The following is a 24,101-nucleotide window of genomic DNA, read 5'->3' on the forward strand; positions in this document are numbered from 1 at the left end:
AAAAGCTCGCCAGAGGCCGAGCACCCACCCTGCCTGTCCACCCACCCACCCCAACCCCCCCGCCGCAGCCCAACGACAGCTCCGGCCACAAGCTGAGGTGCTCGCCGGCTCCTGGTGACCCCAGGCCGCAGAGGAGCGGAGCGGAGCACAGCACAGCACAGCACAGCCTAGCCCAGCCCAGCCGCTCAGCTGCGTCTCCACAGCCCGTGCCAGCCGAGCCGCGGCCGGGCCCCCTCAGCGCCGCCCGGGCCCCCTCAGCGCCGCCCGGGCCCCCTCAGCACCGGCCGGGCCCCCTCAGCGCCGCCCGGGCCCCCTCAGCGCCGCCCGGGCCCAGCCACCGGACAAGGCCGAGAGGAGGCCGGCCCGGCGCGACCAGACCCTGGGAACAGAGAGCACCGCTAAAACCAACGACGATCCGCCTCCCTCTGCTGCAGCTGAAGGGCTTTCGGGGATGTTTCACCCCGGCGCCAGCCTCTCCGTGGGCGGGGGAGCCGCAGAGTCATCCGGGGACAGGGGCACCCGCTGCCGCCAACTCGCCTCACTGCGCATGCGCACGCGACCCGCTGGCTGCCCGCGCCCTCTGCGCATGCGTCACTCGGCGCCCGGTCACCCCGCGCCTTCCTCCCGCCTCCTCCCGCGGCGCCTGCGCAGTCCCGGGTGCCCGCTCCCCGCTTCCCCCGAAGCTTCGTGAAGCTTCCGGAAGGCTCCGGCCGGCTCTTTCCGCCGAGGGAGCCGCCCCGTCCTCCGGCGCTGCCCGGCTTCCGGCTGCCGCCTCCCGCCCCGCCGGTCTCCCGTTCTGCCGAGCGGCGGGGTAGGAAGCGCCGCCGGCCGCTCCGCCGCAATGTCGCTGCTGTGCTACAACCGGGGTTGCGCCCAGCGCTTCGACCCCGAAACCAACACGGAGGGTGAGAGCGGAGGGGAAGGAGGAAGAGGGGCGCGGGGTGCCCCCCTCATTGTCACCGCCTTCCCAGGGGTGTTCTGATGGGTCTGCAGGGAGGGGCTCTGGGCCGCTCGGGGTCCCCGCCACCCTCTCTGTCGTCCCCCGTTGCCGGAGCCGCGGAGCTGTCACAGGCCCCCGGGCAGGGCAGGCCCTGGCTGGGGGAAGGGGGGGGTCCCTCCCGCCGCGGCCTGGCTGTCACCGCAAGGCGCTGGTGCCGCCTCGGTTTCGGGGCGGTCAGACGGTGCTGCCGGGGTCTGCGCTCCGGGCCGCTGGACAGCGAAACCCGCCCGCGCCGGGCGGTGTCCCGGTGATGCGGGGCTGGCGGGGGGCCCGGCTCGGCCCTGCTTTTGTGCAATAAAACTGGTCACAGCAGTACGAGGGAAAAGAGGCAATAAGAAGCAGTTCTGAGCACTACTATAACGCGTTCTAAAGGCAGAAACTGGAGGTCTCCAGCAGCAGACGGCCTCTGTGGGTGTTGGATACATGGTAGTTATCAACGCCTGTAGCATGTGGACTTGCAGCAGGTGATTAAATGTATCTTATGATCCTTTGCCTTGCCAAGTGCCGTGAGCTGCTGCAGTGCTTTCCCTGTGCGTACTGGGGATCCAGTACCTGGTGAAACATCTTTAAAGCGCTGTCATTTTAGATTTCATAATTCCACAGAAGCTGCAAGAGAGCGATTTGAGTTGTTAGCAGGCGTGCTCTCAATGTAACTCTGTTGACTGAATTTCTAGAATGGCCTCTTTGCATTAGCTTAATTTCTACTGACCCACAAGATTAGAATTAGGCTACTGTGTTCTAGCATGTGCCTATTTTCTGATTAAGAACCATGGCATAAAGTGTGTTTCTTTTTGAGCTAAGTAGTTCCAAAGAGGGGCAGCATTTTGAGTAAGGCTCACTAAAGTCAGCAACAGAAAAAGCAGATGTAGTGATTGAATGCATCCATTTAGTGATCTCTTCTACCACCACCCCCACACCCCTTTACCACAAAAGATAAAGCAGATAGGGGTGTTTGTATTAAAAGTTCTCATTGGGGCTTCATAACCTGTATTTGTAAAATAACAGTTCTTTACCATGTGTTCCTGTGTTTATGATCAAAGTTGTAGTAGACGTGATCTGGTTGTCATAGCCCTATGCTAGTGTTGTGGTGCTTGGATTGGAGAAGACAACTTATTGAGATGAAGTTTGTTTTGGAAATAGCTGGAACACTTGCTGGAATTATTGTGTCCTAGACTAAGCAGTTCTAAAAGTAAATGCAGTTATTCATGAACCACTTCAGAAAACAAAGTTTGATAAGGCATCTAAATACATATTTATCTGTTTATGACTGTCAAGTTCTAATGTTTTTTTGTGTTTCAGAACTGTGTTTGGATTTACTTGTGAAATATTGTGTGGGTTAAGGCTAGTACATGTATTAAACACCAAAATACTTATCCCTTTAAGTTTTGCATTGACATAATCTAATACTTAAGCTTAGGATCAATATATTAATAGGAAATTTTCTTAAATGGAAATAGGTAGAAAATAAGGCCTGTTGACCTCAAAGCAGTTTTGTATCTTTCAGGTTTTTTGTCTGCATTCAGCCTGCAGTACAGATATTCCTATAGCAATGATTGATGTAAGAGGCCATTAATCTCTTCTCTTTAGAATCAGGTGGCTGAAATAATATATGTATGTTTTTTCTGTGGAAACTCTTAATTGTTTCTGAACTATGGGTGGCAACTGATTGACATGAAGGACTGTGTTCCTGTTAAAGAGAGGCAGAAAAAACAGCCTGAGGGCAAGCATTAAAGTATGTCTACACAGTTGTGACTGAGTGCACAGTTATGAATTAATCCATGGCGTGCCTGGCAAGGTACACATTTCACGTGCATTTTAGATGTGTTAACTGTTAGTTAATCCATACTGTTGAAGACTTGTACAGCATCAGACATGGAAGGCAGAACTTAACTTCACAAATGGTAGTAGGTTTTTAGATTTTTTTTTTTTTTAAGCTGTGAATGGCCAAATGAACATTTCTAATCCAAGGCCAGGTCAAATTTTGCTGCTAAAACACTGGTATATGCACACTTTTGTTTAGATTTGAAAGCAGTGCTGCTTAATGACAATTGTAAAGGTGTTGTGCACAAACAGGCAGAAAGTATATAGGTTATATGTGTTTGTCTCAATTTCTTCACTGTACTGCAGTGTTTTTTGGTTTAGGCTATAATTTGGATCTTTCTTAAGACGGTTTAATTTGGTCCATTGCCAGAACAGAGGCACATACTCTTTCGTGCTTGTTTATACCCTTCTCCCTCAGATCAAAGTTAGTTATGTTGAACCTGTAGGACAAACATGATCACAGATCTGATGAAAAAAATATTTTGTGTATTTCTGGGGCGGAGAAAGTGAGAGATGGAGTTGCAAGAAATTGTAGGCTAAATTTTTTGAGTCTTTGTGGCCAAAGTCAACTTTATTTAACCTTACTTAGTCCCCACAGTTAAAACTCTGTTCCTATAAAGTGCACTCTCTGATCCTCTGTCTTTACCACAGCTTTCTATTTCTCAGGCTAAGCCTTTCTTTTCTCTGTGAACTATTTATAAGCTGTTGCTATACCATGTTTTCGGTGGAATTAGCTTCCTAGCTTCAGCAGCTACTTGAAGGCATCAACTTCCCCAAGGTTCTGAATTAAGTTTGTCAGGTTTAATGACCTTCTGTTGCTTTGAGGCTGTAAAGCATTGCTTGTAAAACATTGGAGTGTTTCCACAGGATGGCAGGTCGGTTTGCAAGTTGTATATAGACAGATGTCTCATTTCATCCTCAAGAATTCAACAGGATTCCATTGTAAATACCTCAAAGTTTGGATGACCTGTACCATTTTCTACTCTGACATTCAACAAAAAGACTAATAAAGTGCTGCAATGAGTAAGCAAGGATGTAGCAATAAGGTAACAGCAGACAGCAATGTGTGCATTGTGAGAGTGGGATTGGTTTGAATGTTAAATCAGCCTAAAAACAATTAACACCAAACAACCTGAAAATTTATGGTAAATGCATCTCCAAAAATGATCTGAGTGTGAGAGAAAATGCTTTGTTTTGAAAAGGCTTAAGTTCGTCCTGGTTAGGGAAAGTGTTAAAATCAGTGGAGAGGTGACTTGATCTTTTGTGTTTTTTCAGTGAAAAATGTAGAATAGCAACCAAAGACTGGAACTTGAACCCCGACAAATCAGAAATAGGTGTGCTCAGGTGACTGTTGATGTGTGCTAAATTCCTGGTTTTACTCGCCTCGTCTGAGGTGGGATATTTTTATGGATGTAAACTTTAATCAGGTAAGAGTTGTTGGGCTCCGCATGAGTGAAAATGAGTGATGTGTTACTGTCCTCTGGTACGCACAATGGTCAGGCTGCTTAGCAGGTGGTTCTCACTGCCTCTTTTTGAGGTACTGCAGAACTCTGTGTCTCAGCATATTCTGCTGTGGAACATCCATGGCCCTCATGAGACAGCAGCAGAGGCTGGGCTGTCGTTTGCTCCATGATGTACCTCCTGCAGAGAGGGCCTCAGGGAGCAAGGAAAAAGAATTGGGCTTGGCCAAATGAACAAATAGACATTTGTCAGTGTCTTGCTTGTGAGCCTTCCCTAAGCTAATTGATCGTAAGGTTGTTTTGGTCTCTCAAAATGTTGCACTAACAGCACCTCTCTCATTAAAACCTATATGCTCGTGAGGGATTAGATTCAGAAATAACCTTTGCTGCAAACAGAGCTTAGTTTTACTACCACGATGTTTATGATTACATACTTTTATACTTCTGGAAAAGAATAACCTCTGTTTTTAATTTTATTTGATTTAGCAGTGAGGTCCTGGGCTCTTTACACAAAATAAACACTCTTTTTTCTGCGAAACTTACATTTACAAAAGCATTAGCTTTTCATCCTGAAGCTTAAGGAATAGATAGAAGTTCATGGATATGTATGTATAATAAGTCCAGCTGAAGGACTAAAGTCCCAAAATATGTGCCTTGTGAGTTAAGGTGGGAATTGTTGTCTCAAAGCAACATGTCTGTCAAACTGTATTAATGCCTTAGACTTAGGCACCAAATATAAAGTAAGTGCTACTAAGCAAGATTTCTTAAAAATTTACATGTTTATAAAAAAATGAAAACAAAGTTGTCTTTAAGCCCATTTAATATCTGTAGGCAGGTTACTAATAAAGTTATTTATCACTTTTCTGTTTTGCCTCTTATTATGTGAATTGTCATATTTTCACTCTTTTGGTTTAAGGAAGCTTATTGTAAAAATTGTTGCTCTTCTTTGTGTCACTTTTAATTTTAGCTGTTTCTAACAGAAACAAAAATTTTGCTTCAAAGGCTAAAAGATATTTAGTGTTTCTCATCACTTTTAGACTCAGGTCATTAAATTATTATCCATGCAGTATATGACAGGGAGAAATTATATAATCAAAGCAGTTATATTACACTTGAAAAAAATACATCTGTTAAATAAAAAAGGAACAGTTACTTAATGAAAAAGTGTAGTGTTGATAAACATCTGTGAAGATAATTCAGTAATGGAACTCATGTTTTTAGTGTAGTGTTTGTACAGGACGTATTAATTAATAGCATTGACATGTCTAAATTGTGTATGTGGAAGACTGACCTTTGAGTTCAGGTCCTTAAATGACCTGGGATACCACAAACGGTGAAAAAAGAACAAGCTAATTATCATGAATAAAATAATGAACTCGAGATTTGTGTTAAGATAATTTTTTTAAACAGAGTGCTTCTAGATAGAAAGTCTTGATTAGCTGCAAATAGATGTATTTGATGCTGTAAACCAGTATATTATGTCTATCGGGTGGCCATAGGGTCATGTTTTTACTTCTTCTGAATTACTGTTAAGGACTAATTATTGATGAAGGCAAGGGATGGTCCATAGAAAATTTACTTGCTCCACATGGAGCAGAAGTTTGTCTTAGATGCCTGCTTTCTGATTTGTGTTGTATAATACAGAAGAAAAATATCTGGATTATTTAGGCTTAATGTATGCACTCAGAAAGCTTATTCCGTGGAGTCTGTGTTTTCCTTCATAATTGTGTGCACTTCGGGAAGTGGGACAGCTTGTGGCATACAAGAATTGCAAGTGTGAAATTTTTGCTGGGTTTGTGATCAATTGAATAAGGATTCTTGGTATGCCTGAATATTAATAATACTCATTTTCTTCTAGATTCATGCACATATCATCCAGGTGTGCCAGTCTTTCATGATGCTCTCAAAGTAAGTATGCAACTATCTTTTTAAATCTTACTTCTTTTTCCATACATGTAAAAGAATATGCTTGTTTTCATTTTTCATTTCAAATCTTTCAGTGTAGAGACTGATGTTCAGCCTATCACGTTTGAGCAACCTCATGAAATTAAAGAAGCACATTTACTCAAAACTGCAGAAGAAATTAAAAACTGTACTCATATGGTCTGAATGCTATGCAAGTCTGCATGACACATTTCCTATTGATTGGCTTCAGGTGTCTCAGCAGCTTAATTAGGTCCTCTGAATAGGTCTTTGGAGGCATTGAGAGGTGTCGTAGTCTTTAATTATCCTGCTTGGAATTTAAACCAGCTGCTTGAGATCTTATGTGGCTTGTGAACTAATGTGCATGTGATATTTACCTGATGTAAAACATAATAGTGTTATGTTGATCTGACAAATGGGTATGTTGGTGAAGTTAGGGCTGGTTCCCATGTCTCTGATGCAGCTGTCCAGTATTCTTGGCCTACATCTTTAGTGGTGAATTAAATATACCTGTGACTGGTCTCCAGTACTTAGGCCAACTGCATAGCCTATATTTGTGATATTAAACTGTTTTCCTACTTCGGGATCTACTGGATGTTTCTGAAGTGCCTGCAGGGAATTATCTGAGACACAACTGCCGAAACAGTACTGGAAATCATTGTAACAATAGTGTATGGTCAGAAATCTATTGTCCAGAAATGGAACCTGACGTTGTTTACTGTATTAATACAGATGTAGCCTAAGTGGCCTTTCTTAGGCCACCAAACTGCTGTTTAACTGAGCTGTGGGGCAAGCTTTTTTCTTGGTATTAAGGAACTGCTGCTGCTGGCAGCACATCTCATCCCTATTCCATAATGTGGTGTCTTTTAGTCTCATGGAAGTTTGTGTGTATGTGCTAGGTAGCGTGTTTTCTGTGAGCTGTTGTTCATATTGCAGTACGTGACACTGGAGTCAGCCACAGTGTGCCGCTAGTGAATTGGGAGGGATGATCTTAGATCAGATACAATAGACTTCCTTAGACCAGGGGTCTAAGTAGGAGTGGTTACGTTTATACAGTCCTAAAATTACATTCAGCCCTTTGAAGGCAACCATGGGGCTGATGTGGCTCCTGGTGAAAATGAGTTTGAGACCCCTGACTTAGACTATGACAATTTTTTTTGTACAAAATTATAGTTGTACTCATAAAACAGTACATAAAACTTCTACTTAATTATAAAGACATGAATTATACAGTTACTTCAAAATACTTACTCTCTCTTTTTCTTATATATGCACCACTTTTAAAACAAGTATTCCTTTCCCTCTTCTCCTTATCCTATCTCTTGGCTTAATTAAGAATTTATCATTTTGTATGGGCATTTTTCTTCCTGCTATGAATTCTAGATAATCTAAGCATACAGAGTGAACCTTTTGTCTCCTTGCCTGTGGAAATAGTTTATATTTTGAAGGTATTTCAGAACCACCTACCTAAAACCCATTGTGCCACAGTGCTTAAGCTCTGAAAGCAGTGGTATATTTATTAGTCAAACTGTTGCCTTTAATAAGGTTCTTCAAGTTGTAAGATACATTATTCACAGAGACAAGATAATTTCTCTCTAAAGTTGGATTTCTGGTTCATATAATAAAAAGTGCCCCTGATTGATATAGTTAGATGGCTGTACAAGGCAGATCTCCAGCATTGTGGTGGGAAATAAGCACTTGTAAAACTTGACTAGTACTCAAGGAAAGAAAAAGTCCTCATCATTTTAGGAAGGGAGCCTGTACATTATGTCACAGGTGGACCTAGTCTTGGGTATAGTATTTGTTTTGCTTACATGTTGCTTTATCAGATAAAATAACATTTCTGTTTTCTGTCATATGGAATTGGCACATAACTTGTCATGGAAGTATTGCCTCACATTTACTGAACTTTCGACTAAGGCAGTATGAGTGAACTAGAAATGGCAGCTATAACAGGTTTCTCTGGCTTGGCTTTTGAAAATGCAGTTGATGACAATATTGTCCAAAGAAAGGAAAAAAATAATCTCTAATCCTGATATATTTAATCTTGTAAAGGAATATAATTAGTCTTTTTCTTTTTATAAGCTGTTGCCAAGTTAAGGCACTCATGCTTGTTTTGTTTTTCTTCCAAAACGTTTATAGGGTTGGTCATGTTGCAAGAGAAGAACAACAGACTTTTCTGACTTCTTAAGCATTGCGGTATGTACTCATGATTATTTACAATTTTTATAGTTGTCAAATGATAGTCATAAGTATTAAATCGTACGTATGCTTACATGTTTGAAATTTGTGTGCTTTTGTTAAAACTGTCTTAAACCTTGCATGCACTATTTTTCTTGATATAATGTTGATGTCGAGTCTCATTTTCCAGCTTTAATGGTTATAATTAGTTCTATCAAAATCTATTTAGACGCTTGTTAACAATGAAAGAAGATCAATATTTTTTGTTACTTTGCTTGATTGTGGAAAGGATGGTATTTGTCTTTAACATACTTCCAAATTAAGAGATTTTCAGTTCAGTTGTAGGATTTCCTTTGCAGCCAATGTTTAGAGTAGGCTAAAGGAGAAGATGGGGCTGAAGAAATAAATCAGTTGCAGATTTTGATAATTTTTAATTGTGTGCACAGACTACAGCACGTAAATATAAACATATGCTTTCCATAATAGGGTTGTACAAAGGGTTTCCATAACAGTGAGAAACCTCCTGAGCCTGTTAAACCAGAAGTCAAAACTACCTCTGAACGAAAGGAGCTCGCTGAACTGAAACCCAAATTTCAAGAACACATAATTCAGGCACCAAAACCATTGGAAACAATTAAAAGGCCAAGGTACAGTATACAGAATTAAATTTTGCCAGATTTGTGGTCGGTTGGCCAAGTTAAAGCTCGTTCGGTTATTCAGTGTTACACATCTCATATAGTGTAAAAACTCCCAAATTAACTTTGAAAGAGCTTGTGTTTGGTAGCAGGGATGGTGTTATCTTAAGCTCTTTTATCTCATTGTGAAGCTTAGGACAAGGTAGTATTGGATCTCTCAGCATTTAGCTTCCCAAGAAACAAAAGCTACAGTCTAAAGCCTGTAGCTTAGAATGCCACTAGCAGTTGTGTTTAGTATTTTAAACAGTCATAAAAACTAATTTTAGGGAGCTTTTATTTAGTTTCCTTAATCTCTCTCATTTATTTAGGGTTTATATTTAGGGTGTCCTGTTGAAGTCCAAGACTGCCTTCTAAATTTCTAGTCTATTTTTCCCATAAGCAGTAAGAATTGGCATTTACAAATCTAATGTGTTTGTTTGTTGTTGTAAGGGAGGTTGGAAAGGAAGAGCCTTACAGCAAGATTAAAAGTTACTACTTTGTTGCCTTTTAAAAATTATTTTTCATGAAGCTGACATGAGTACATGGACATTTTTTTAGCCCAGATGAGCCAATGACAAACTTGCAGCTGAAAGTGTCGGCTTCCTTGAAGCAAGCACTAGATAAATTGAAACTGTCATCAGAAAATGAAGAGAAAAAAGGTAAGGATAATAGGGAGCTTAAGCAGAAATATGATGCTAATTGTCACACAAATAACTGAAATGCTGTTTTGTTTGTTGTTGTTTCTGAAGTAATTATGTCATGTAATTATGTCCTTGTTCTTAGTAGTCTGGGGAATACCTTCCAGTCTAGGTAATGATAATCAAAGTTGAAATGTGAAGAATGTGGAGACTTGGGTGTTAGAAGCAGTACGTTCCCATTAAAATTATTTGAACTCCCTATTTTGTAGAATGGACATGATAGGAACATCCATTTCTGGATGACTGAAAGAGTTTCCCAAGAAATTAACTCTACTCCTATGTCATTGCAAACACAGTATCATATAAAGTCTTAAACTGGTGAAGTTCATCTGAAGACTAGTTGGTTCTCCCTCGTCTGTTTTTCCTCTTTTTTTTCTTCCAACGGTTTATTTGGAATTTGGTTTCAGAACTACACGACTTCTTAAGAAGCACTTTTAATTTCAACTTTCATTTGCAGCTATTTGTTCTTGTGCCAGAACTGTCATTTGCCTCTTCTTTCTACTTCGTATCTGCATTCTTTCCTTGTGCGTATTTATAGACAACAATTGGAGCCTTTTACAGTCTTAGTTTTACAAAATCCAACAAATGATTGTTCTCTTCCTCTATGTTTGTAATAATCCTCTTCATAATTTTTTTTCCCCACTTAAAACAATGCAAAGGTATGAAACCTAGAATCTGATGCATGGGTAATACAGCTTTTCGGGTGCTTGCATAATTTGTTTCTTTGTACTATTCTGGCAGACTTAAGTGCCAGGCAGAATATCAGCAGCTTGAGGCTTTGTTTGGTTTTTTTCCCTAATGTACTCTTTAGCTCATTTTACTTCTTAATAAAAGCAGAATGTTTAGTACATTTTACAATTCAGTTGCAATTTTCTATAATATGATTCTGTTTCCAGAGGAAGACAGCGATGAAATCAAGATTGGGACAGCATGTAAAAATGCAGGCTGTTCAAAAGTAAGTGGTTCAGTTCCATTCTTAAACCCAGTTGCTAAACTATTAAGTGTGCAGTTCTGTTTTGCTTTCTTGGGTGCTTTTTGTGTGCTGCAAATTGATTTGGAAATGGCACAAAGTCCATCAGGCTTAGTGAGTGAACATTTGATAACACACTTTAGTGTGGACAGTTGAGGGCTGTTTTGTACTGGGGATGCAGTAAGTCGAAGATTACTTTTTGTTAAGTGTGTCCGGAACTTCTAATTTGTATGCTTGTCAAACCCATGGTACTGATGTATTTCAACATAAAATGTTAAATAAAATATTGGTGAGAGGTGACTTACTGGTAACACTTGAATTGCTCTTGATAATCTGTGTATAGATCAGAAGCATCTGCAGATCTTACCAATTAATTCTTCCTGTCAGAAGAATCCACAAATAAAATGTTCGAACACTTGTAGCACCAAAATTAGTCTTTCTATTACATACTAATTTAAACTGAAAGCTTTTTATACTGACACCCTTGTGCTGTACAGAACGAGACAGTGGAATTTAAATAGGTATTTCACTGGACATCTGACAGATTTTGAATTTTCTGCTGAAACTCTAGTGGCAGAAGAATTTATAGCAGTCTTTTGTTTGTTTTTAGGAAGAGCTGATATGATATTCAGTGGCAGAGTTGTATATTGTTTAATTTACTTCCTGTTGAGAATCCATGTGTTTTATGAATGATAAAATTAATTTATTTTCCGGTTAACAACTTGTTTTCTCTGAATATCCAGAGTGTTTTTAAAGATATCTTGGGAATCTGAAGTGACCTTTATGAGGATAGGTGATGTCATCATTGACATACTCTATTAAATGTTAGCAGGAGTGCCAGGGAACCTTTCGTGAATGAAGGTTGCATGGTTATTTTGAAAAGCTAGGGGAAGCCATTAGGTTTAGAATATTTACTCAAAAGCTTTGTTTCTGTTGTAGGTTGTGTTTTGTTTTGTTTTAGTTTTTCCTTTGGTCCACATCCTGTAACAGCAATACACTTTAAATGCTTTGTTTTACTAGACGTACGAAGGACCACACAGCACAGAAGAAGTATGTATATACCATTCTGGTGTACCTATATTCCATGAAGGGTTAGTATTCCGTTAACTTTAATTTTTTAATTATTCTATTATGTGTTCCTGCTTTCTTGTAGATGTTGCCTTGTTTTCATTCTGTATTTCTTCTTCAGTAAAAATGGCAATACTTGAAAGGAGGTGTACTAAATTAACATTATATTGCACAAAATAAGGATCTTAAGTACGCACAGTAACTGGTGTCCTAAATATTGTTTGTTAATTGCTTTGTGAACTTTCAAGGATGAAGTATTGGAGCTGCTGTAAAAGAAAAACATCTGACTTCAATACATTTTTAGCTCAAGAGGGCTGCACAACAGGAACACACGTATGGACTAAAAAGGATGCGGTAAGTAGCATTAACATTGCATTCTGTAGCCAGCCATTCTGAATTTTGAGTACTGAAAAGTAGTTAGTAGCTTGATTGAGTTATTAGTGTAGTTGAGCTGTTACGGATTACTGCCTCTGAAATAATATGGAAGATACACACAGCATGACAATGTGAAATGGAATTTAAAGTACTCTGTGGTAGAAGTATACTTGTAACAAAGTACAACCTTTGTTTTTGATGATAAATATAATATCTCTGTTTTATAGTAAAAGTGCTTTTGGCAAATTCAGGAAAAAAGCAGTGTTTTCTGCTTTGTTACTTGAGAAAGTCTATGGTAGTCCATGTAGAATATGTTTGCTATATATTCCTTTAAAATAAGGTTATTAGAAATCTTTCTTCTCCCAAAGACAATGAAGAAAGCAACTGTACATGTTCTGTGGTAAAATAACTGTGATTCAGGTTCATTCAGAGCAGTTGAGTTGTTTAGGTCAGCATGGCAGGGCAGATGAGGTTCCATGGGTGGGGACAGAAGGGTCTCTTTCTGTCTAATTTGGATTCTCTTTATTTTTCTGATCTGAATCTAATGCACTGTTTTGGTTTAGCCGCCATTGTAACAAACACAGAGAGCGCGTCTGCTTATTTTGTGGGTATTTCTTTGCAATGTTGCGAACAAACTGCAGAATTACAAGGTGAAAAATATTTCCATTCAAGGTTTAAAAAGATTCTTAGAGAATATTATAGAGCATAATAATGCAACTGAACACTTAACTTCAAAAACTTCAGCTGCTCACATACTAGATGCACATGAAGGCAAAATCCTTGTTATGAATATATTGCTTATTGCTGAGGCACAATGGGTTTGATACTGCAAACATCAGTAACATTTAACAGAAGAAAATAAAGATATATTCTAGAAAGTGTAGTTCTTTTATGTCACTCTGTAACAATTATTTCACAAGTCCTTTCTTAAAGTCATGGAATTGCTGGTTGTTTTGAAGAGTTATGTTTGCGTTTAAGAAGTATTTTCAAATACGGAATGGAAAGATTAAGAAAAAAAGCTGGAGTTGTGAGCCTAAAGCAGGAGAGTATTATTGTAAAGAATTTACCCAGGTGTTTAGAAACTATGTGTATATTAAACGTGTGTATACTGAGATAATGGGCTTCTAGCTACCAGGGGTTTTTTTGCTTTTTGTTGGTGTCTTCTCATTTTTCACCATTTATTTTTCCTGCATCAGAGAAAAAAGGGTAATATTCAATATTTTTTTTTGCCGTAATATGGAAGTTTCTTGGAGACATTGGCTTTCTTTGTTCACTTGCTTTCTACCTGCTTTATAACTGTAGTCTTAGAAAGGAAGTTAATCTAACAAGTAACATTTATTTTTACTTTTGGTGTTCAGGTTTTTTTTGTTTTCTATCTCAATGTCCAGGTTTCTTACTGTAGTCTCTCTCATAAGCATTGATTATTATTATTTTTTTTTCCACCTCTAATGTTTTTTGGGAACCAGTAGCTGAAATATTAGTAAAAAAAAGATATAAGTGGAGTCTTGCAGTCTGTTGTGAACATGAAATATAGACCTTTATTAGCTATGCTTATTGGCTATTAAAATACTCCTGGGCTTTTATCCTGAGTAATCTTGTAAAAATACTCCTCAATGCAATTTACCATCTTTTTTTCTGTACCTTTTTCCTTATAACAGGGTAAGAAGGTAGTTCCGTGCAGACATGATTGGCACCAGACTGGAGGAGAAGTGACTATTTCTGTATATGCTAAAAACTCTGTTCCTGAGCTCAGCTACGTAGAAGCAAATAGCACAATGGTGAGTATCTATCTTAAGATGTAATTTTTTTTTTTTTTTAAATTCTTCCAGCAGCTTGAAGTTGGGGAAAATCTGGCTTCTACTTTATTTATAAGGCAGAGGTAGCATAAGAATCTTTTCTGAGTAGTGACTTTTTCTTGGCGTTTGTGTTTGTTCAACTATGTGTATATATATATATTTTTTTTCCCTCCTTCTGTTTAGACATCTGTAATGTTTTGGGCTTTATTTTATTTTCTTTTTTAGCTACAACATAGTATGTTAAAAATATCTTTAATTTGACTTACGCGATTAAAACCTGATTGTGGTGAATTTACTTGGTGATATGTGTAAATAATTATAGATTCATGATTTAATTGTATTTGGCTTAATGTAATATAATATTGTTCTTCATGGTACGCAGTTTCACAGCTACTAATATTAAACAAGTGTTAGAATGCTTCTCCAATTTCTCAGTCGCACATTTGGAGAAAATGATGCAGCTTCCAGGATGGAAACCACTGTTGACTATGATACTGTATCAGAATCTATTAGAATAGGTTTTCGCTTCTATGTCTGACGGATAATTTGATCACTTTGTTCATTGTAGAATCTGAGTGCTAATGTGATATATTTTGCTTAAACATACCTTAGGTGTCAAATGTTTTATTAGCCTGACAAAATTTTCTCTTGTATTTCCTGTGAAGTTAAATATCCATATTGTATTTGAAGGAGAAAAGGAATTTCATCGCAGTGTGAAATTATGGGGAGTAAGTACAAGAATAATTTTTCTATCTTAAAAAAATCAAACTTTAGCTGCTTCTCTTTCAAAACATTTTTCCTTGTTACTCTGTTTATTGAAATTGAGTTACATGTCATTCAATAATTACGTTTAAATCTGAATCAAATGCCCCAAGTGATCAGTATGACCTCACAGTTGACGCTGTTTTGAGCAGATGGTGACCTCCTGAGATCCTTTCTGATCCCAACACTACGACAGTGGTGTTGCAGGAAACCCCTGACGCTACGTAGTCGCATGCTCATGTATGTGTTAGACCTATGTATATGCTATATATGCATAGGCGTATGTTCATAGCTTGGAAATGGGAGAGGGCTGACTTTTCTAGGTAACAGAGGGAATTCCATCTGCCTAAACATCTGCTCAATTTTAGTGATAAGTTACTCTTCCTAGCTTAACTCCCAAATACCTAGCAGTCTGTTTCTTAAATTGAAGTGTGAAATATGTTTTTTCTTCTAGGTAATTGATGTAAAGAGGAGTTATGTGAACATGACGGCTACAAAGATTGAGCTCACTATGAGAAAAGCAGAGCCCCTATTATGGGCAAGTCTTGAATTACCCGTGTCCAACACAGAACAAAAAAAAGAGGGTTCAGATCAATAATGATTCCAAGAGACGAGTTATTTCCCATTATGAAGTGGTGACTTGCTACTGTAATCAAATATTTAACTTTTATATAGATTCCTTTTTTTTTTAATGCTAGATCATATGTTCCATTTTACAAAGAAATTTGATGCACAGTAAATGGGGGTGTAAACCTGAAGGGTAATAGCTATTTCTGCTCTTGCTCCCATGAGTATTTTTATTCTAGTTGGAGTGTCTCTATGGAGATTTGGAGTAAAGGACCTATTGCCCTTTGCTTACACCCTTACCTACTGTGCACTGACTGTTCAAATAGATTAATTCTCAGTCCACTGTGGGTGTTAATTTTTCAAGTGTTGGTTTTAGACTGGACCTGCAGGATAGCACATGTTAAATTCAGCACTGTTCATTGTGAAGCATACTGTAATACAAGTACACAAAATGGTGAGTTTATGAAGCGATTAGCATGCAATTCTGCATCTAGAATTAAAAAGTACATAAACAAATATGAAAGAACACTTGTAGAACACCTTTTGACTGTGAAGGGACGGAATAAACGGTATTTTGCTAAGAATTTCAGTACTTGCTGACTCTTTTGCTGCTTTTAATGTATAAAAGCAGGAGATCAGGTTAAAATAAAACCAAAGTTGGCAAGAGGGCTTTTTTTTTTTTGCTTTTATTTTTTTTCTCCTGTACTTTTGGTATTTGAATTGTTATATATAAAAAAAGTGGACAGTGAAATGGCTGAGTAATTTAGCAGCTCAGTTGTAGAGAATATACAAACAGCAGAGTATTGTAAAATTACCAAGGTGCTGTATATATTTGACAGTGTTTAGAATGTATATTCTGTCCTATTCTACAACATTCAAAATTATTAATCTCTTTTCGAAGTAGGTGCATATGTGCAGTAGAAGACAGTACACACTGTAGATGTCTCAGGAAAATCATTTCCGTGCATAGCTCTTGTTTATGAGGATGGTAATCTAGGAATTAAATTTATCCACAGGACAAATCTTAGGAGAAACAAATGACAAGCTTTAAAATGTCTGTCTCAAATCATAATTGTACCTTTGAATTAAAATATTTTTTTAAATAATAATTCTTTTGAACAGCATAAGCAAAACGCTGTAGTTAGAAATCAAAACCTTGGTTTTGTTTTTAGTTCTCTATCAGTAAAGATTTGTAGCTGAAAACAGGATAGTTTTAAAGATGAGACTTATCCAAGCAGCAACTCGTGCAGTAATATTGTTTTCTCTTTCTGCTTGACATAGTTCCTTAATTTTGGGTTGCAGCTGAAAGAAAAATGATGTTTTTGTGTTTAAGTCATGTAAAATGTACACCATTATTTATTGTGCCAAAACTTACACATGGAAACAAGCAGTCCTGTGGACTGTTGAAATGTGTGGATGCTCATCTGTCTCCCTTGGCAGACCTGGAATAATGCCAGGAGAAACACGGAACGAAGTAAAGGCATTAGATGTGGTTAAATGTGGGTTCCTAAGAGTCTTACTGTTTTCCAACAGGTATAATTTGACTTAAGCTCAGAGTTCTGTCTCTAGCAGTACTTGAAATCCTACTTCATGCTTAAAGTAGTAGGAAATACATTACCAAAGACACCATCCCTAAACACCAAGAAAATAACTACAGTGCTGTATATGATTTTTTTTTTTTGGTGCTTCTTTAGCTTTATTTCAAGATCCTGGTTTTTTATTGACTTGGAGGGAGTATGATTGCTTATTTTGTTGTACTTGTGCTATTAAATGTTCCAGCTCTAAGTTCTGCCTAAAAGATTCTATTAACTGCTAGTAATGCCTTCTTAAAAAAAATAAATTGAAGATGGCAGGTACTACGAAGTGGTGGGGTACAGGCTTACAAAAAATGTATGCTTGTGATTGGTCCTCTAAAAATTGTACACATGTTCCCTGGTCTGTTCTGAACCAAAAAGTGGAGCTCTTACCAGTATAATAGTGAGAGCAATCACTTTAGTGAATGAAAAATTCTGTCTCGCAGTACCTGGTCACGTGCCATCTGTGGTTTTGTGTGCAGAACTCTGAACTTGGACAGCAAAGTGAGCCATGTTTAAAAGCCAGGATAAAGTTCTTATTTAACAAGCAAATTCAAATGTGCTTATCCATATGGATATATAAATACCCTAAATATCTTATGTTTTCCACTTTTTTTTAAATGTAATTTAAATTTATCTACATCCTCCTGCAGTAGGTTTACATCACGTAAAATCTGTTTTAAAGAACCACAAGAGAAATGGAATTTCTTGGGAAAACAGATTTTGTGTTTTTAAGCAAATCATCTGCTGCCTTAGAATACTAAATGTTAAATGGAGAAAAATGTGGATGAATGGACCTTCTGTTGTTACTGCTGGAGGCTTTGGGACCCCGTAGCTGTTTTAGAGTACGTTCTGCTGGCAGCTGGGTCAGCTTGGTCGTAAGTGGAAGAAAGCTCCTGTAAACATAGTCCTCAGCTTTGCTTTTGCTCTTTATTCATTCTTCTTACTCTTTTACTGTTGTTCATACCTTCAGCAGAAAATTAAAGATACCTCGGGAGTTCCATAATGACTTTCCCCATCTGTGACAATAAAACCAAGTTTAAAATTCATCAGTTTAAAAAAGTAAGCAAACAGAGAAACCCCAGCTTTGATCAGGCAAGAAACTATAGGTTTTACAAATAACAGCCTAGTTTTCCATAGCCTGTGATGTTTTTCAAAATAAAAGTATAAACTTTCAAATCGTATAGACTACCATGAGTCTCTTGTTTAATTGCATTAATTTGTAGCAGCCTTTTATAACCAGACATCTGCATCTATGATTAGCCTGTGAAAGCTTTATATCCCTGACTGAATTTGGGTGTTTTGACCGGTTGCTCAGATCGGTCTTCAACACAACGGTGTTTGATCCTCATTATTTGATGAAATGACATCTTGACGTGAGTAGTGGTAGCTGACACTCAATGGAATATTGGTGTGGCTGTAACTTTTATTAGTAAATGTGAAGGGAAGGCGAAACCATCTGTAATATACCAGACCAGTGACAATACTTTCTCAAAAGCCAGATCTGAGAAGCAAGCTAAGTGATTTTTGATCATACAGGCTTTCACTGGTCTGATAATAGTGAAACTGAATTGCAAACAGATATATACTTGAATACTTGCAGTTAAATTTACCCTTTTCTTATGTTCTCAGAAGTTGTGCTGTATTTAACAAGTTGATTAACTTGCTACAGTCTAGCTATATTTTTATAATTACTGACGCTTTAGAAGCTGCAGTGTGTTTCAGTACTGGCTTACGTGTTTCACATGTTGACAGTGTGTTACATGTCTCAGAACTGACTGGTCAGGTGCATCTAAAACTTTTCCCTTACAATCCCATTTTAATATGAAATGTTGTGTGGGTATACAAATTTGTGACAGAAATTTTAATCTTCTCCCTCATGTATAAGCCCATTTTCCTGTCTAGCATTATACATCATCTGTAACAACATTTGGGGGAGCTGGAATTTAATGTTAATACACTGTTAAGCACTGGGCTGTTCAGCTACCCTGACTCTTACATTTTACATGGCACTGATGTAACTTGGGAAAAAGATCTTCCATTGGATGATGTTCTGTAACATGTACATTATCAAGTCACCATTTCAGTAGTTTAGGGACTAGTTTTAATAGGAATTTTGCCTTGGGAAAAAAAAAAAAAACAACATAACAATGCATTCTTTGCTTGCATTCTTTAAACATAGCATGAGTACTGTTTAAATACTGTACCTGTTAATCATTGGTCTTTCCCAATTGCTACTATTTTTTTTTAATCTCCATTCAGGAATGAGATCCTTTTTAAGGTAATGAGTTACGTGTCTGGAACACTGTATTAAGGCAGTATTAATTTTTCCATTATGAGAGTCTTGAATTAAAGTTGGGGAAATGTCTTTTTGCATGGTTATTTGATTCTGCACATTCATAAAACTTACATATGGAGGAATTAATCTCATGACTTCATGCTCTAGGTTTTTTTTTTCTAAATGTATTCAATAAAATTCTTATTACATGCTGGTTGCATTTTGGGGTTTTTTTGAATTCTTTAGTCATGGGAGAGAACTTCTCTTTGCATTTGCAGTACCACTGTAGAAATAAAACGTAAGTGGCCATTTCCTACCAGTCCATCTACATAGGAGGGAAACTGTGTGGCGAAGGGTTTTTACCCCACGCCTTGGTTTCGTTCTTTGCCTGTTGTTTTCTGATGCAACAGCCTGGTCAGGACATGCAGGTTTTGCAGCAATTTGGTAAGTGTGACTACTCAGATGGGAGTCTGTCTCATTTGTGGAAATTGTTCTGAGAATTTTGAGCTTTCACAAACTTCCTGGCACTGGAATAATTTCAAATGCAATGTTAAGGCTGTTTATAAAAACGTTGAAGATACTCCAGCTCTGCTGCTTTGTTTTTTTCTACTTTCTTGATTTCCTGGAAAAAGGAAGAAGATACCCATCAAAACCTCTCTTCCTGCAATGAAGAGAAAAAGGATTCACTTCCTGGGGACTGAAATTTTCTGTGGTAATAAAAACTTCGTGTTTTCTCAAAATTTGGCTAGATGTTTTAACAAAAAAAAACAGGATACTGTCACAGGCACTATGAACTAATGCACAGTTACTATGCCAAATGATTGTTAGTTAAGCTCACTCAGTTTCGTTGTGTTTGCAAACTGAAGGGGAGGTGGTGGGGAGGTGGGATATGGGCAGGCAAAGGGTCTGGTCCTTGAGACATCTCTCTGGGCAGCACAGATGTCAACCCCTGTTCATAAAGTCAACGTTTTCCTGTTCAACTTGGAAAATTTTGTTTTCCTGACACAATGTTGGCATGAACAGGATTGAAGAGCTTCTGCACGTGAGCGCTGTCAACTACGTGTTTGTAGTGAGTCCCGTGAGCCTGAAAGGACAGAGGCTGCAGGAGCAGGTACCTGTCATCTGGCGGGATGCGAAATGCATATTTATTTTTTTTCTTTAGCTCAATTGATCAACCTATATGATGACAGATTCTGGCTGTCCAGGAAGTGTGCAGGTATTTTTGCAGCCGATCACTTCCATGTGAGAGGGAAGAATCTTCTTGAATAAAATATTTTTGTTACTAACTGGAAACAAGTATTTGAAAAATTGGTCTCTGGTTTAATACTAATAAAAGCTGCATTGCAACAGAAGCCATTGAGAACTAGCTGGAGGCAGTTACCTTACAACCATTCATGAAATATTTTTAGTCTAAAATGTGTTTTAAATCCATGGTAAATATTGATACTGCAATATTATTGCCGAATTCAGTGCTTAGGAAAAAACTAACCTAATATGCTAACTTAATACGCATGCTAAACCTAGTTTGTTCTTCCTCTATTGAAAATTAGACTGATGTGTAAGAGGCAGAGTTGATACTGTGCACTTCTAGACCGCAAGGGACCTAATTTTTTTTTGTTTGTTTTAAGGGAATGCTTTGTGATCAGGTTATCTTGTTGTATACATAAACACTAACCCAAACTTTAATGTTCTGGTTTCATTTGTGAAAGCAGTTAATATTTGGAGTGTCTACTCAGGAACAAACCTACAACAAAAGCGTTCAGTTCAGAATTATTCTTTAGTGGAAGCCTGTTAGCACTTTTTTACTTCAATAGATTTATAAATTAAATGGGATGGTTTTACCTTCCAAGAGCAGCTAACAGATGTGAAGAAGATAAGGTGGAAAAATGAATGGAGGATATTAAAATGTAGCTGAAAATATTTTTTAAGAGAAAGGTTTTCATATGTTTATAGAAAAAATGAAATAGTTCATAGAAAACATGCTAAGACTGAAGGGTAATACAGAGCAACAGCAACTGTGAATGAGCCGAATCACTGAATCTTTTCAAATCAGTGTTCTATAATTTTTTCCTGTTTCTCTAGAAAAGTTCACCTTGTTGCTATGTTTGTGTGAGCACAGTGGCATTGTCCAGCTTTTCCTCTTTTGCTGTTTTTTCTCCTCAATTATATTTTATTTTAGGATGCAGACATTAAGTTTATTGCATTTATTATTGAACCGTTATATTGATCCATACTGCCTGAAGACTGCAGTGTCCTTGGGACTTGCACAATGAAAAGTGGCCAGAAATTTCAATGTGTTTGAAGTGGCCGTACCAAAATGTTGAACACAGAATTCTTCAGCTAAAGTGTGTGTCATTATAATGAATTTTTGCATTTCACCATTTTGTTATACAATGCAGGTATGTTTTAAGTAAACATAACTATTCAAGATGACATATTAGAATCTGCAGTGTTGTACGTCCTCATTTTCCCTCCATACATTGTAGGTATTCTTCATTGAAATCGTAAATACTTTTGTCTGCAGAATGACCACTGGCCATGAGAAAGATGACAGATTTTGCCAGAGCTTCTCCATATTCTGGTAATTATGTTGTAGTACCAAACAGAGTATAATACTGCCAGAGAGGCAAGTGCCAATTCCTGCAGTTACACTCTGAACCCTGTATAAATATCGAGTCCTTAGGCAGGTTATCATTTATCAGACTGCAGGTGACAAGCATGATTGATACTTGTGAAAACCGAGTGCAATCAGGCTGAATTATGTCAATGAGGATGGTTTGAAGATGTAAAAAGAAAAGCTAGGTCCATTTCATCCATTTCTCACATTTACCAGAACTAGATACTATGTATGTAAAGACCATATATATATATATATCCATATATATATATATATATATATATAAGTAGCTGTCCTTAATGGTTGTTCTTTCAAAAACCTGGAGTCTCCCCGAGCGGTCCCAAAGTGCCGATCTCTGCTGACAGCTCAATAAGCTTTTCCCAGGTCTGTAGGGTCTCAGCACTTGCCAAGCTTGCTTTGAACATCTCCTTGCCTGCCTGCAGCTTTGTTTTACCTTTGTTTCTCCTTTTATAGTTGTATAGTATAACCATATTTTTTTATATATAGATAAGTAGCAAGCAGTTTTTCTGTGTAGAACAGTATATTTATTATTCTAGCATCACGTTGTGGAGGAACACAAGCCTCGAAGCTGAGGAACAGGATGTGGTGTGGAGGATCATGAGCAGGGGACAATTAGAGAAGGGGCACAGATGACACTGGAGACCCCAGGAAGATAAACAGCTCAGTGGTAGTTAAACCATTGTAGACTTAGAAGCTGGGCAAAGCTGGTTCTGAGGGTCAAAAAAAAGAACTTGGCATATATAAGAAGCTGCATGTAATGCAAGGCTGAGTTTCAGAGCGATGGAAGAAGAGCAAGGTGCAAGGTCTGCTCGGAAACATGCGAGAAGAAGAACATGTTAATGTCATACTCCTTGTGAAGGGCTGGAGATCATTCACCACTGGCTGCAGCTTTCCAACCCAACAAGAGGGCGAGGGGGTAGACACTAGGAAGTGTGTATTTAGTATTTTTAACTGTTTTGTTATTGAAAGGTTTGCCTGTAATAAAATTCTTTACTTTTTCTTTTTTTTTTTTATTGTCTTTATCATAGAATCGCAGAACAGTTTGGGTTGGAAGGGACCTTCAAAGCTCATCCAGTGCCACCCCTGCCACAAGCAGGGACATCTTCACCCAGATCAGGTTGCTCAGAGCCCCGTCCAGCCTGGCCTGGGATGTCTCCAGGGATGGGGCATCCACCACCTCTCTGGGAAACCTGGGCCAGGGTTTCACCACCCTCAGTGTAAAAAATTTCTTCCTTGTGTCTAGTCTGAATCTCCCCTTCTAAGGAGTGTTTGCGTCTACCTGTAGTAAGACAGGCAGGATCTCGTGTTTTACTCCTCTGCCATGGCAATGGGCGATGCTGTGCGAGTGCCCATGTTTCTGCAGGCTGGTGCCAGGAGAATTCTCTATGCGCTGCGGGCTGCAGATCATGTTTTAGCACGGGCAGGAGGTGCCAGGGCATGCAGGCTTGGGTGGAAAAAGCATGGAAACATGGCCTGGGAAACAGAGAGAGCTGAGGGAGCAAAAGCAGCGCTTCAGGTGGGGGTGTTGTTTCCAGGAATATCTGAAGGCATGAGTGATCTCAGAGGGAACAAAATCTTTCAGTGCTCAGTGTTCACAGCTGATCGTTTCTGCAGCCTGCTTATGGGTTGCATAAGGGTGTGTTGTCACAACAGTCGTTGTGTCCAGCAACTGTGGCTTGAGTTTCCTTCTAAAAATACAGCCAAGTTTGGAGGTAATGTGGATGGCAGCATCAGGAACGCGTCAGCAGCTCACTGTCAGCAAGCTGGCAAAGCACATCTGGACAAGGTGCCACGTAAACACAGCAAGTCTATTCTTATCTGATACTCTCCTGTGAAACGCTTTTCCCATTATCGCCTCTCTTGTTTTTTCCCTTTATGGAAGGCTGTAACGTGTTTGCAGTTTACTTGAAACAGGTCCAGCCCCTTCTGCATGAGGTGCCTAACAAACCAGTCCTCCAACTTCTTCATTCTCTGAGCTCCTCAAGCTCATCCAGAAAATGGATTTGCCTTAAGGGTGGGTTGAAGAATAGCTCCTAGATTTTCTTGGGTGAGGAAGATGTTTAAAGGTGTAGGATCCATCATGACAAGCACTGTGTTGGCACTGACAGGAGCTGCCTTGACAAATTATAACTGGCACAAACAAGTACAGAGTAATTCATGGGAGACAGAGCTCCTAAACTGTCACTTAGGCTGTTCCTCTTGCTGACACTGATTAACAGAAGTAACTGCTGAATTTGCCTAAGAGCTGAACTCTAGTACACCATAGCCTTTCAGCTAAACTGCAGGGTTAAATGGTCTTGTGTTACTGGAGCTAAT

At 38.8% G+C, this 24,101-nt stretch overlaps 1 protein-coding gene across 1 annotated transcript; it reads left to right on the plus strand.

Annotated features, from left to right (window-relative positions):
- Nucleotides 1–674: 674 nt before the first annotated feature.
- On the plus strand, nucleotides 675–19,431 carry CHORDC1 (cysteine and histidine rich domain containing 1). The gene is made up of 11 exons (XM_065657951.1): nucleotides 675–905; nucleotides 6,140–6,189; nucleotides 8,347–8,403; nucleotides 8,872–9,032; nucleotides 9,618–9,718; nucleotides 10,654–10,712; nucleotides 11,748–11,818; nucleotides 12,044–12,149; nucleotides 13,829–13,948; nucleotides 14,632–14,694; nucleotides 15,183–19,431. The coding sequence occupies exons 1-11, from the start codon at nucleotides 842–844 to the stop codon at nucleotides 15,324–15,326; spliced, it is 996 nt and encodes a 331-aa protein (XP_065514023.1). The 5' UTR covers nucleotides 675–841; the 3' UTR covers nucleotides 15,327–19,431.
- Nucleotides 19,432–24,101: the final 4,670 nt, after the last annotated feature.

This window comes from Caloenas nicobarica, chromosome 1 (assembly GCF_036013445.1).
Source record: "Caloenas nicobarica isolate bCalNic1 chromosome 1, bCalNic1.hap1, whole genome shotgun sequence".
Taxonomy (NCBI): Eukaryota; Metazoa; Chordata; class Aves; order Columbiformes; family Columbidae; genus Caloenas; species Caloenas nicobarica.

Bases quoted from the DNA above. Each gene is read 5' to 3' on its own strand.
- CHORDC1 (XM_065657951.1), top strand. From the start codon at position 842: ATGTCGCTGCTGTGCTACAACCGGGGTTGCGCCCAGCGCTTCGACCCC. The intron at 906-6,139 runs GTGAGAGCGGAG...ATTTTCTTCTAG, and splicing joins CCCCGAAACCAACACGGAGG to ATTCATGCACATATCATCCA. The intron at 6,190-8,346 runs GTAAGTATGCAA...AAACGTTTATAG, and splicing joins TCTTTCATGATGCTCTCAAA to GGTTGGTCATGTTGCAAGAG.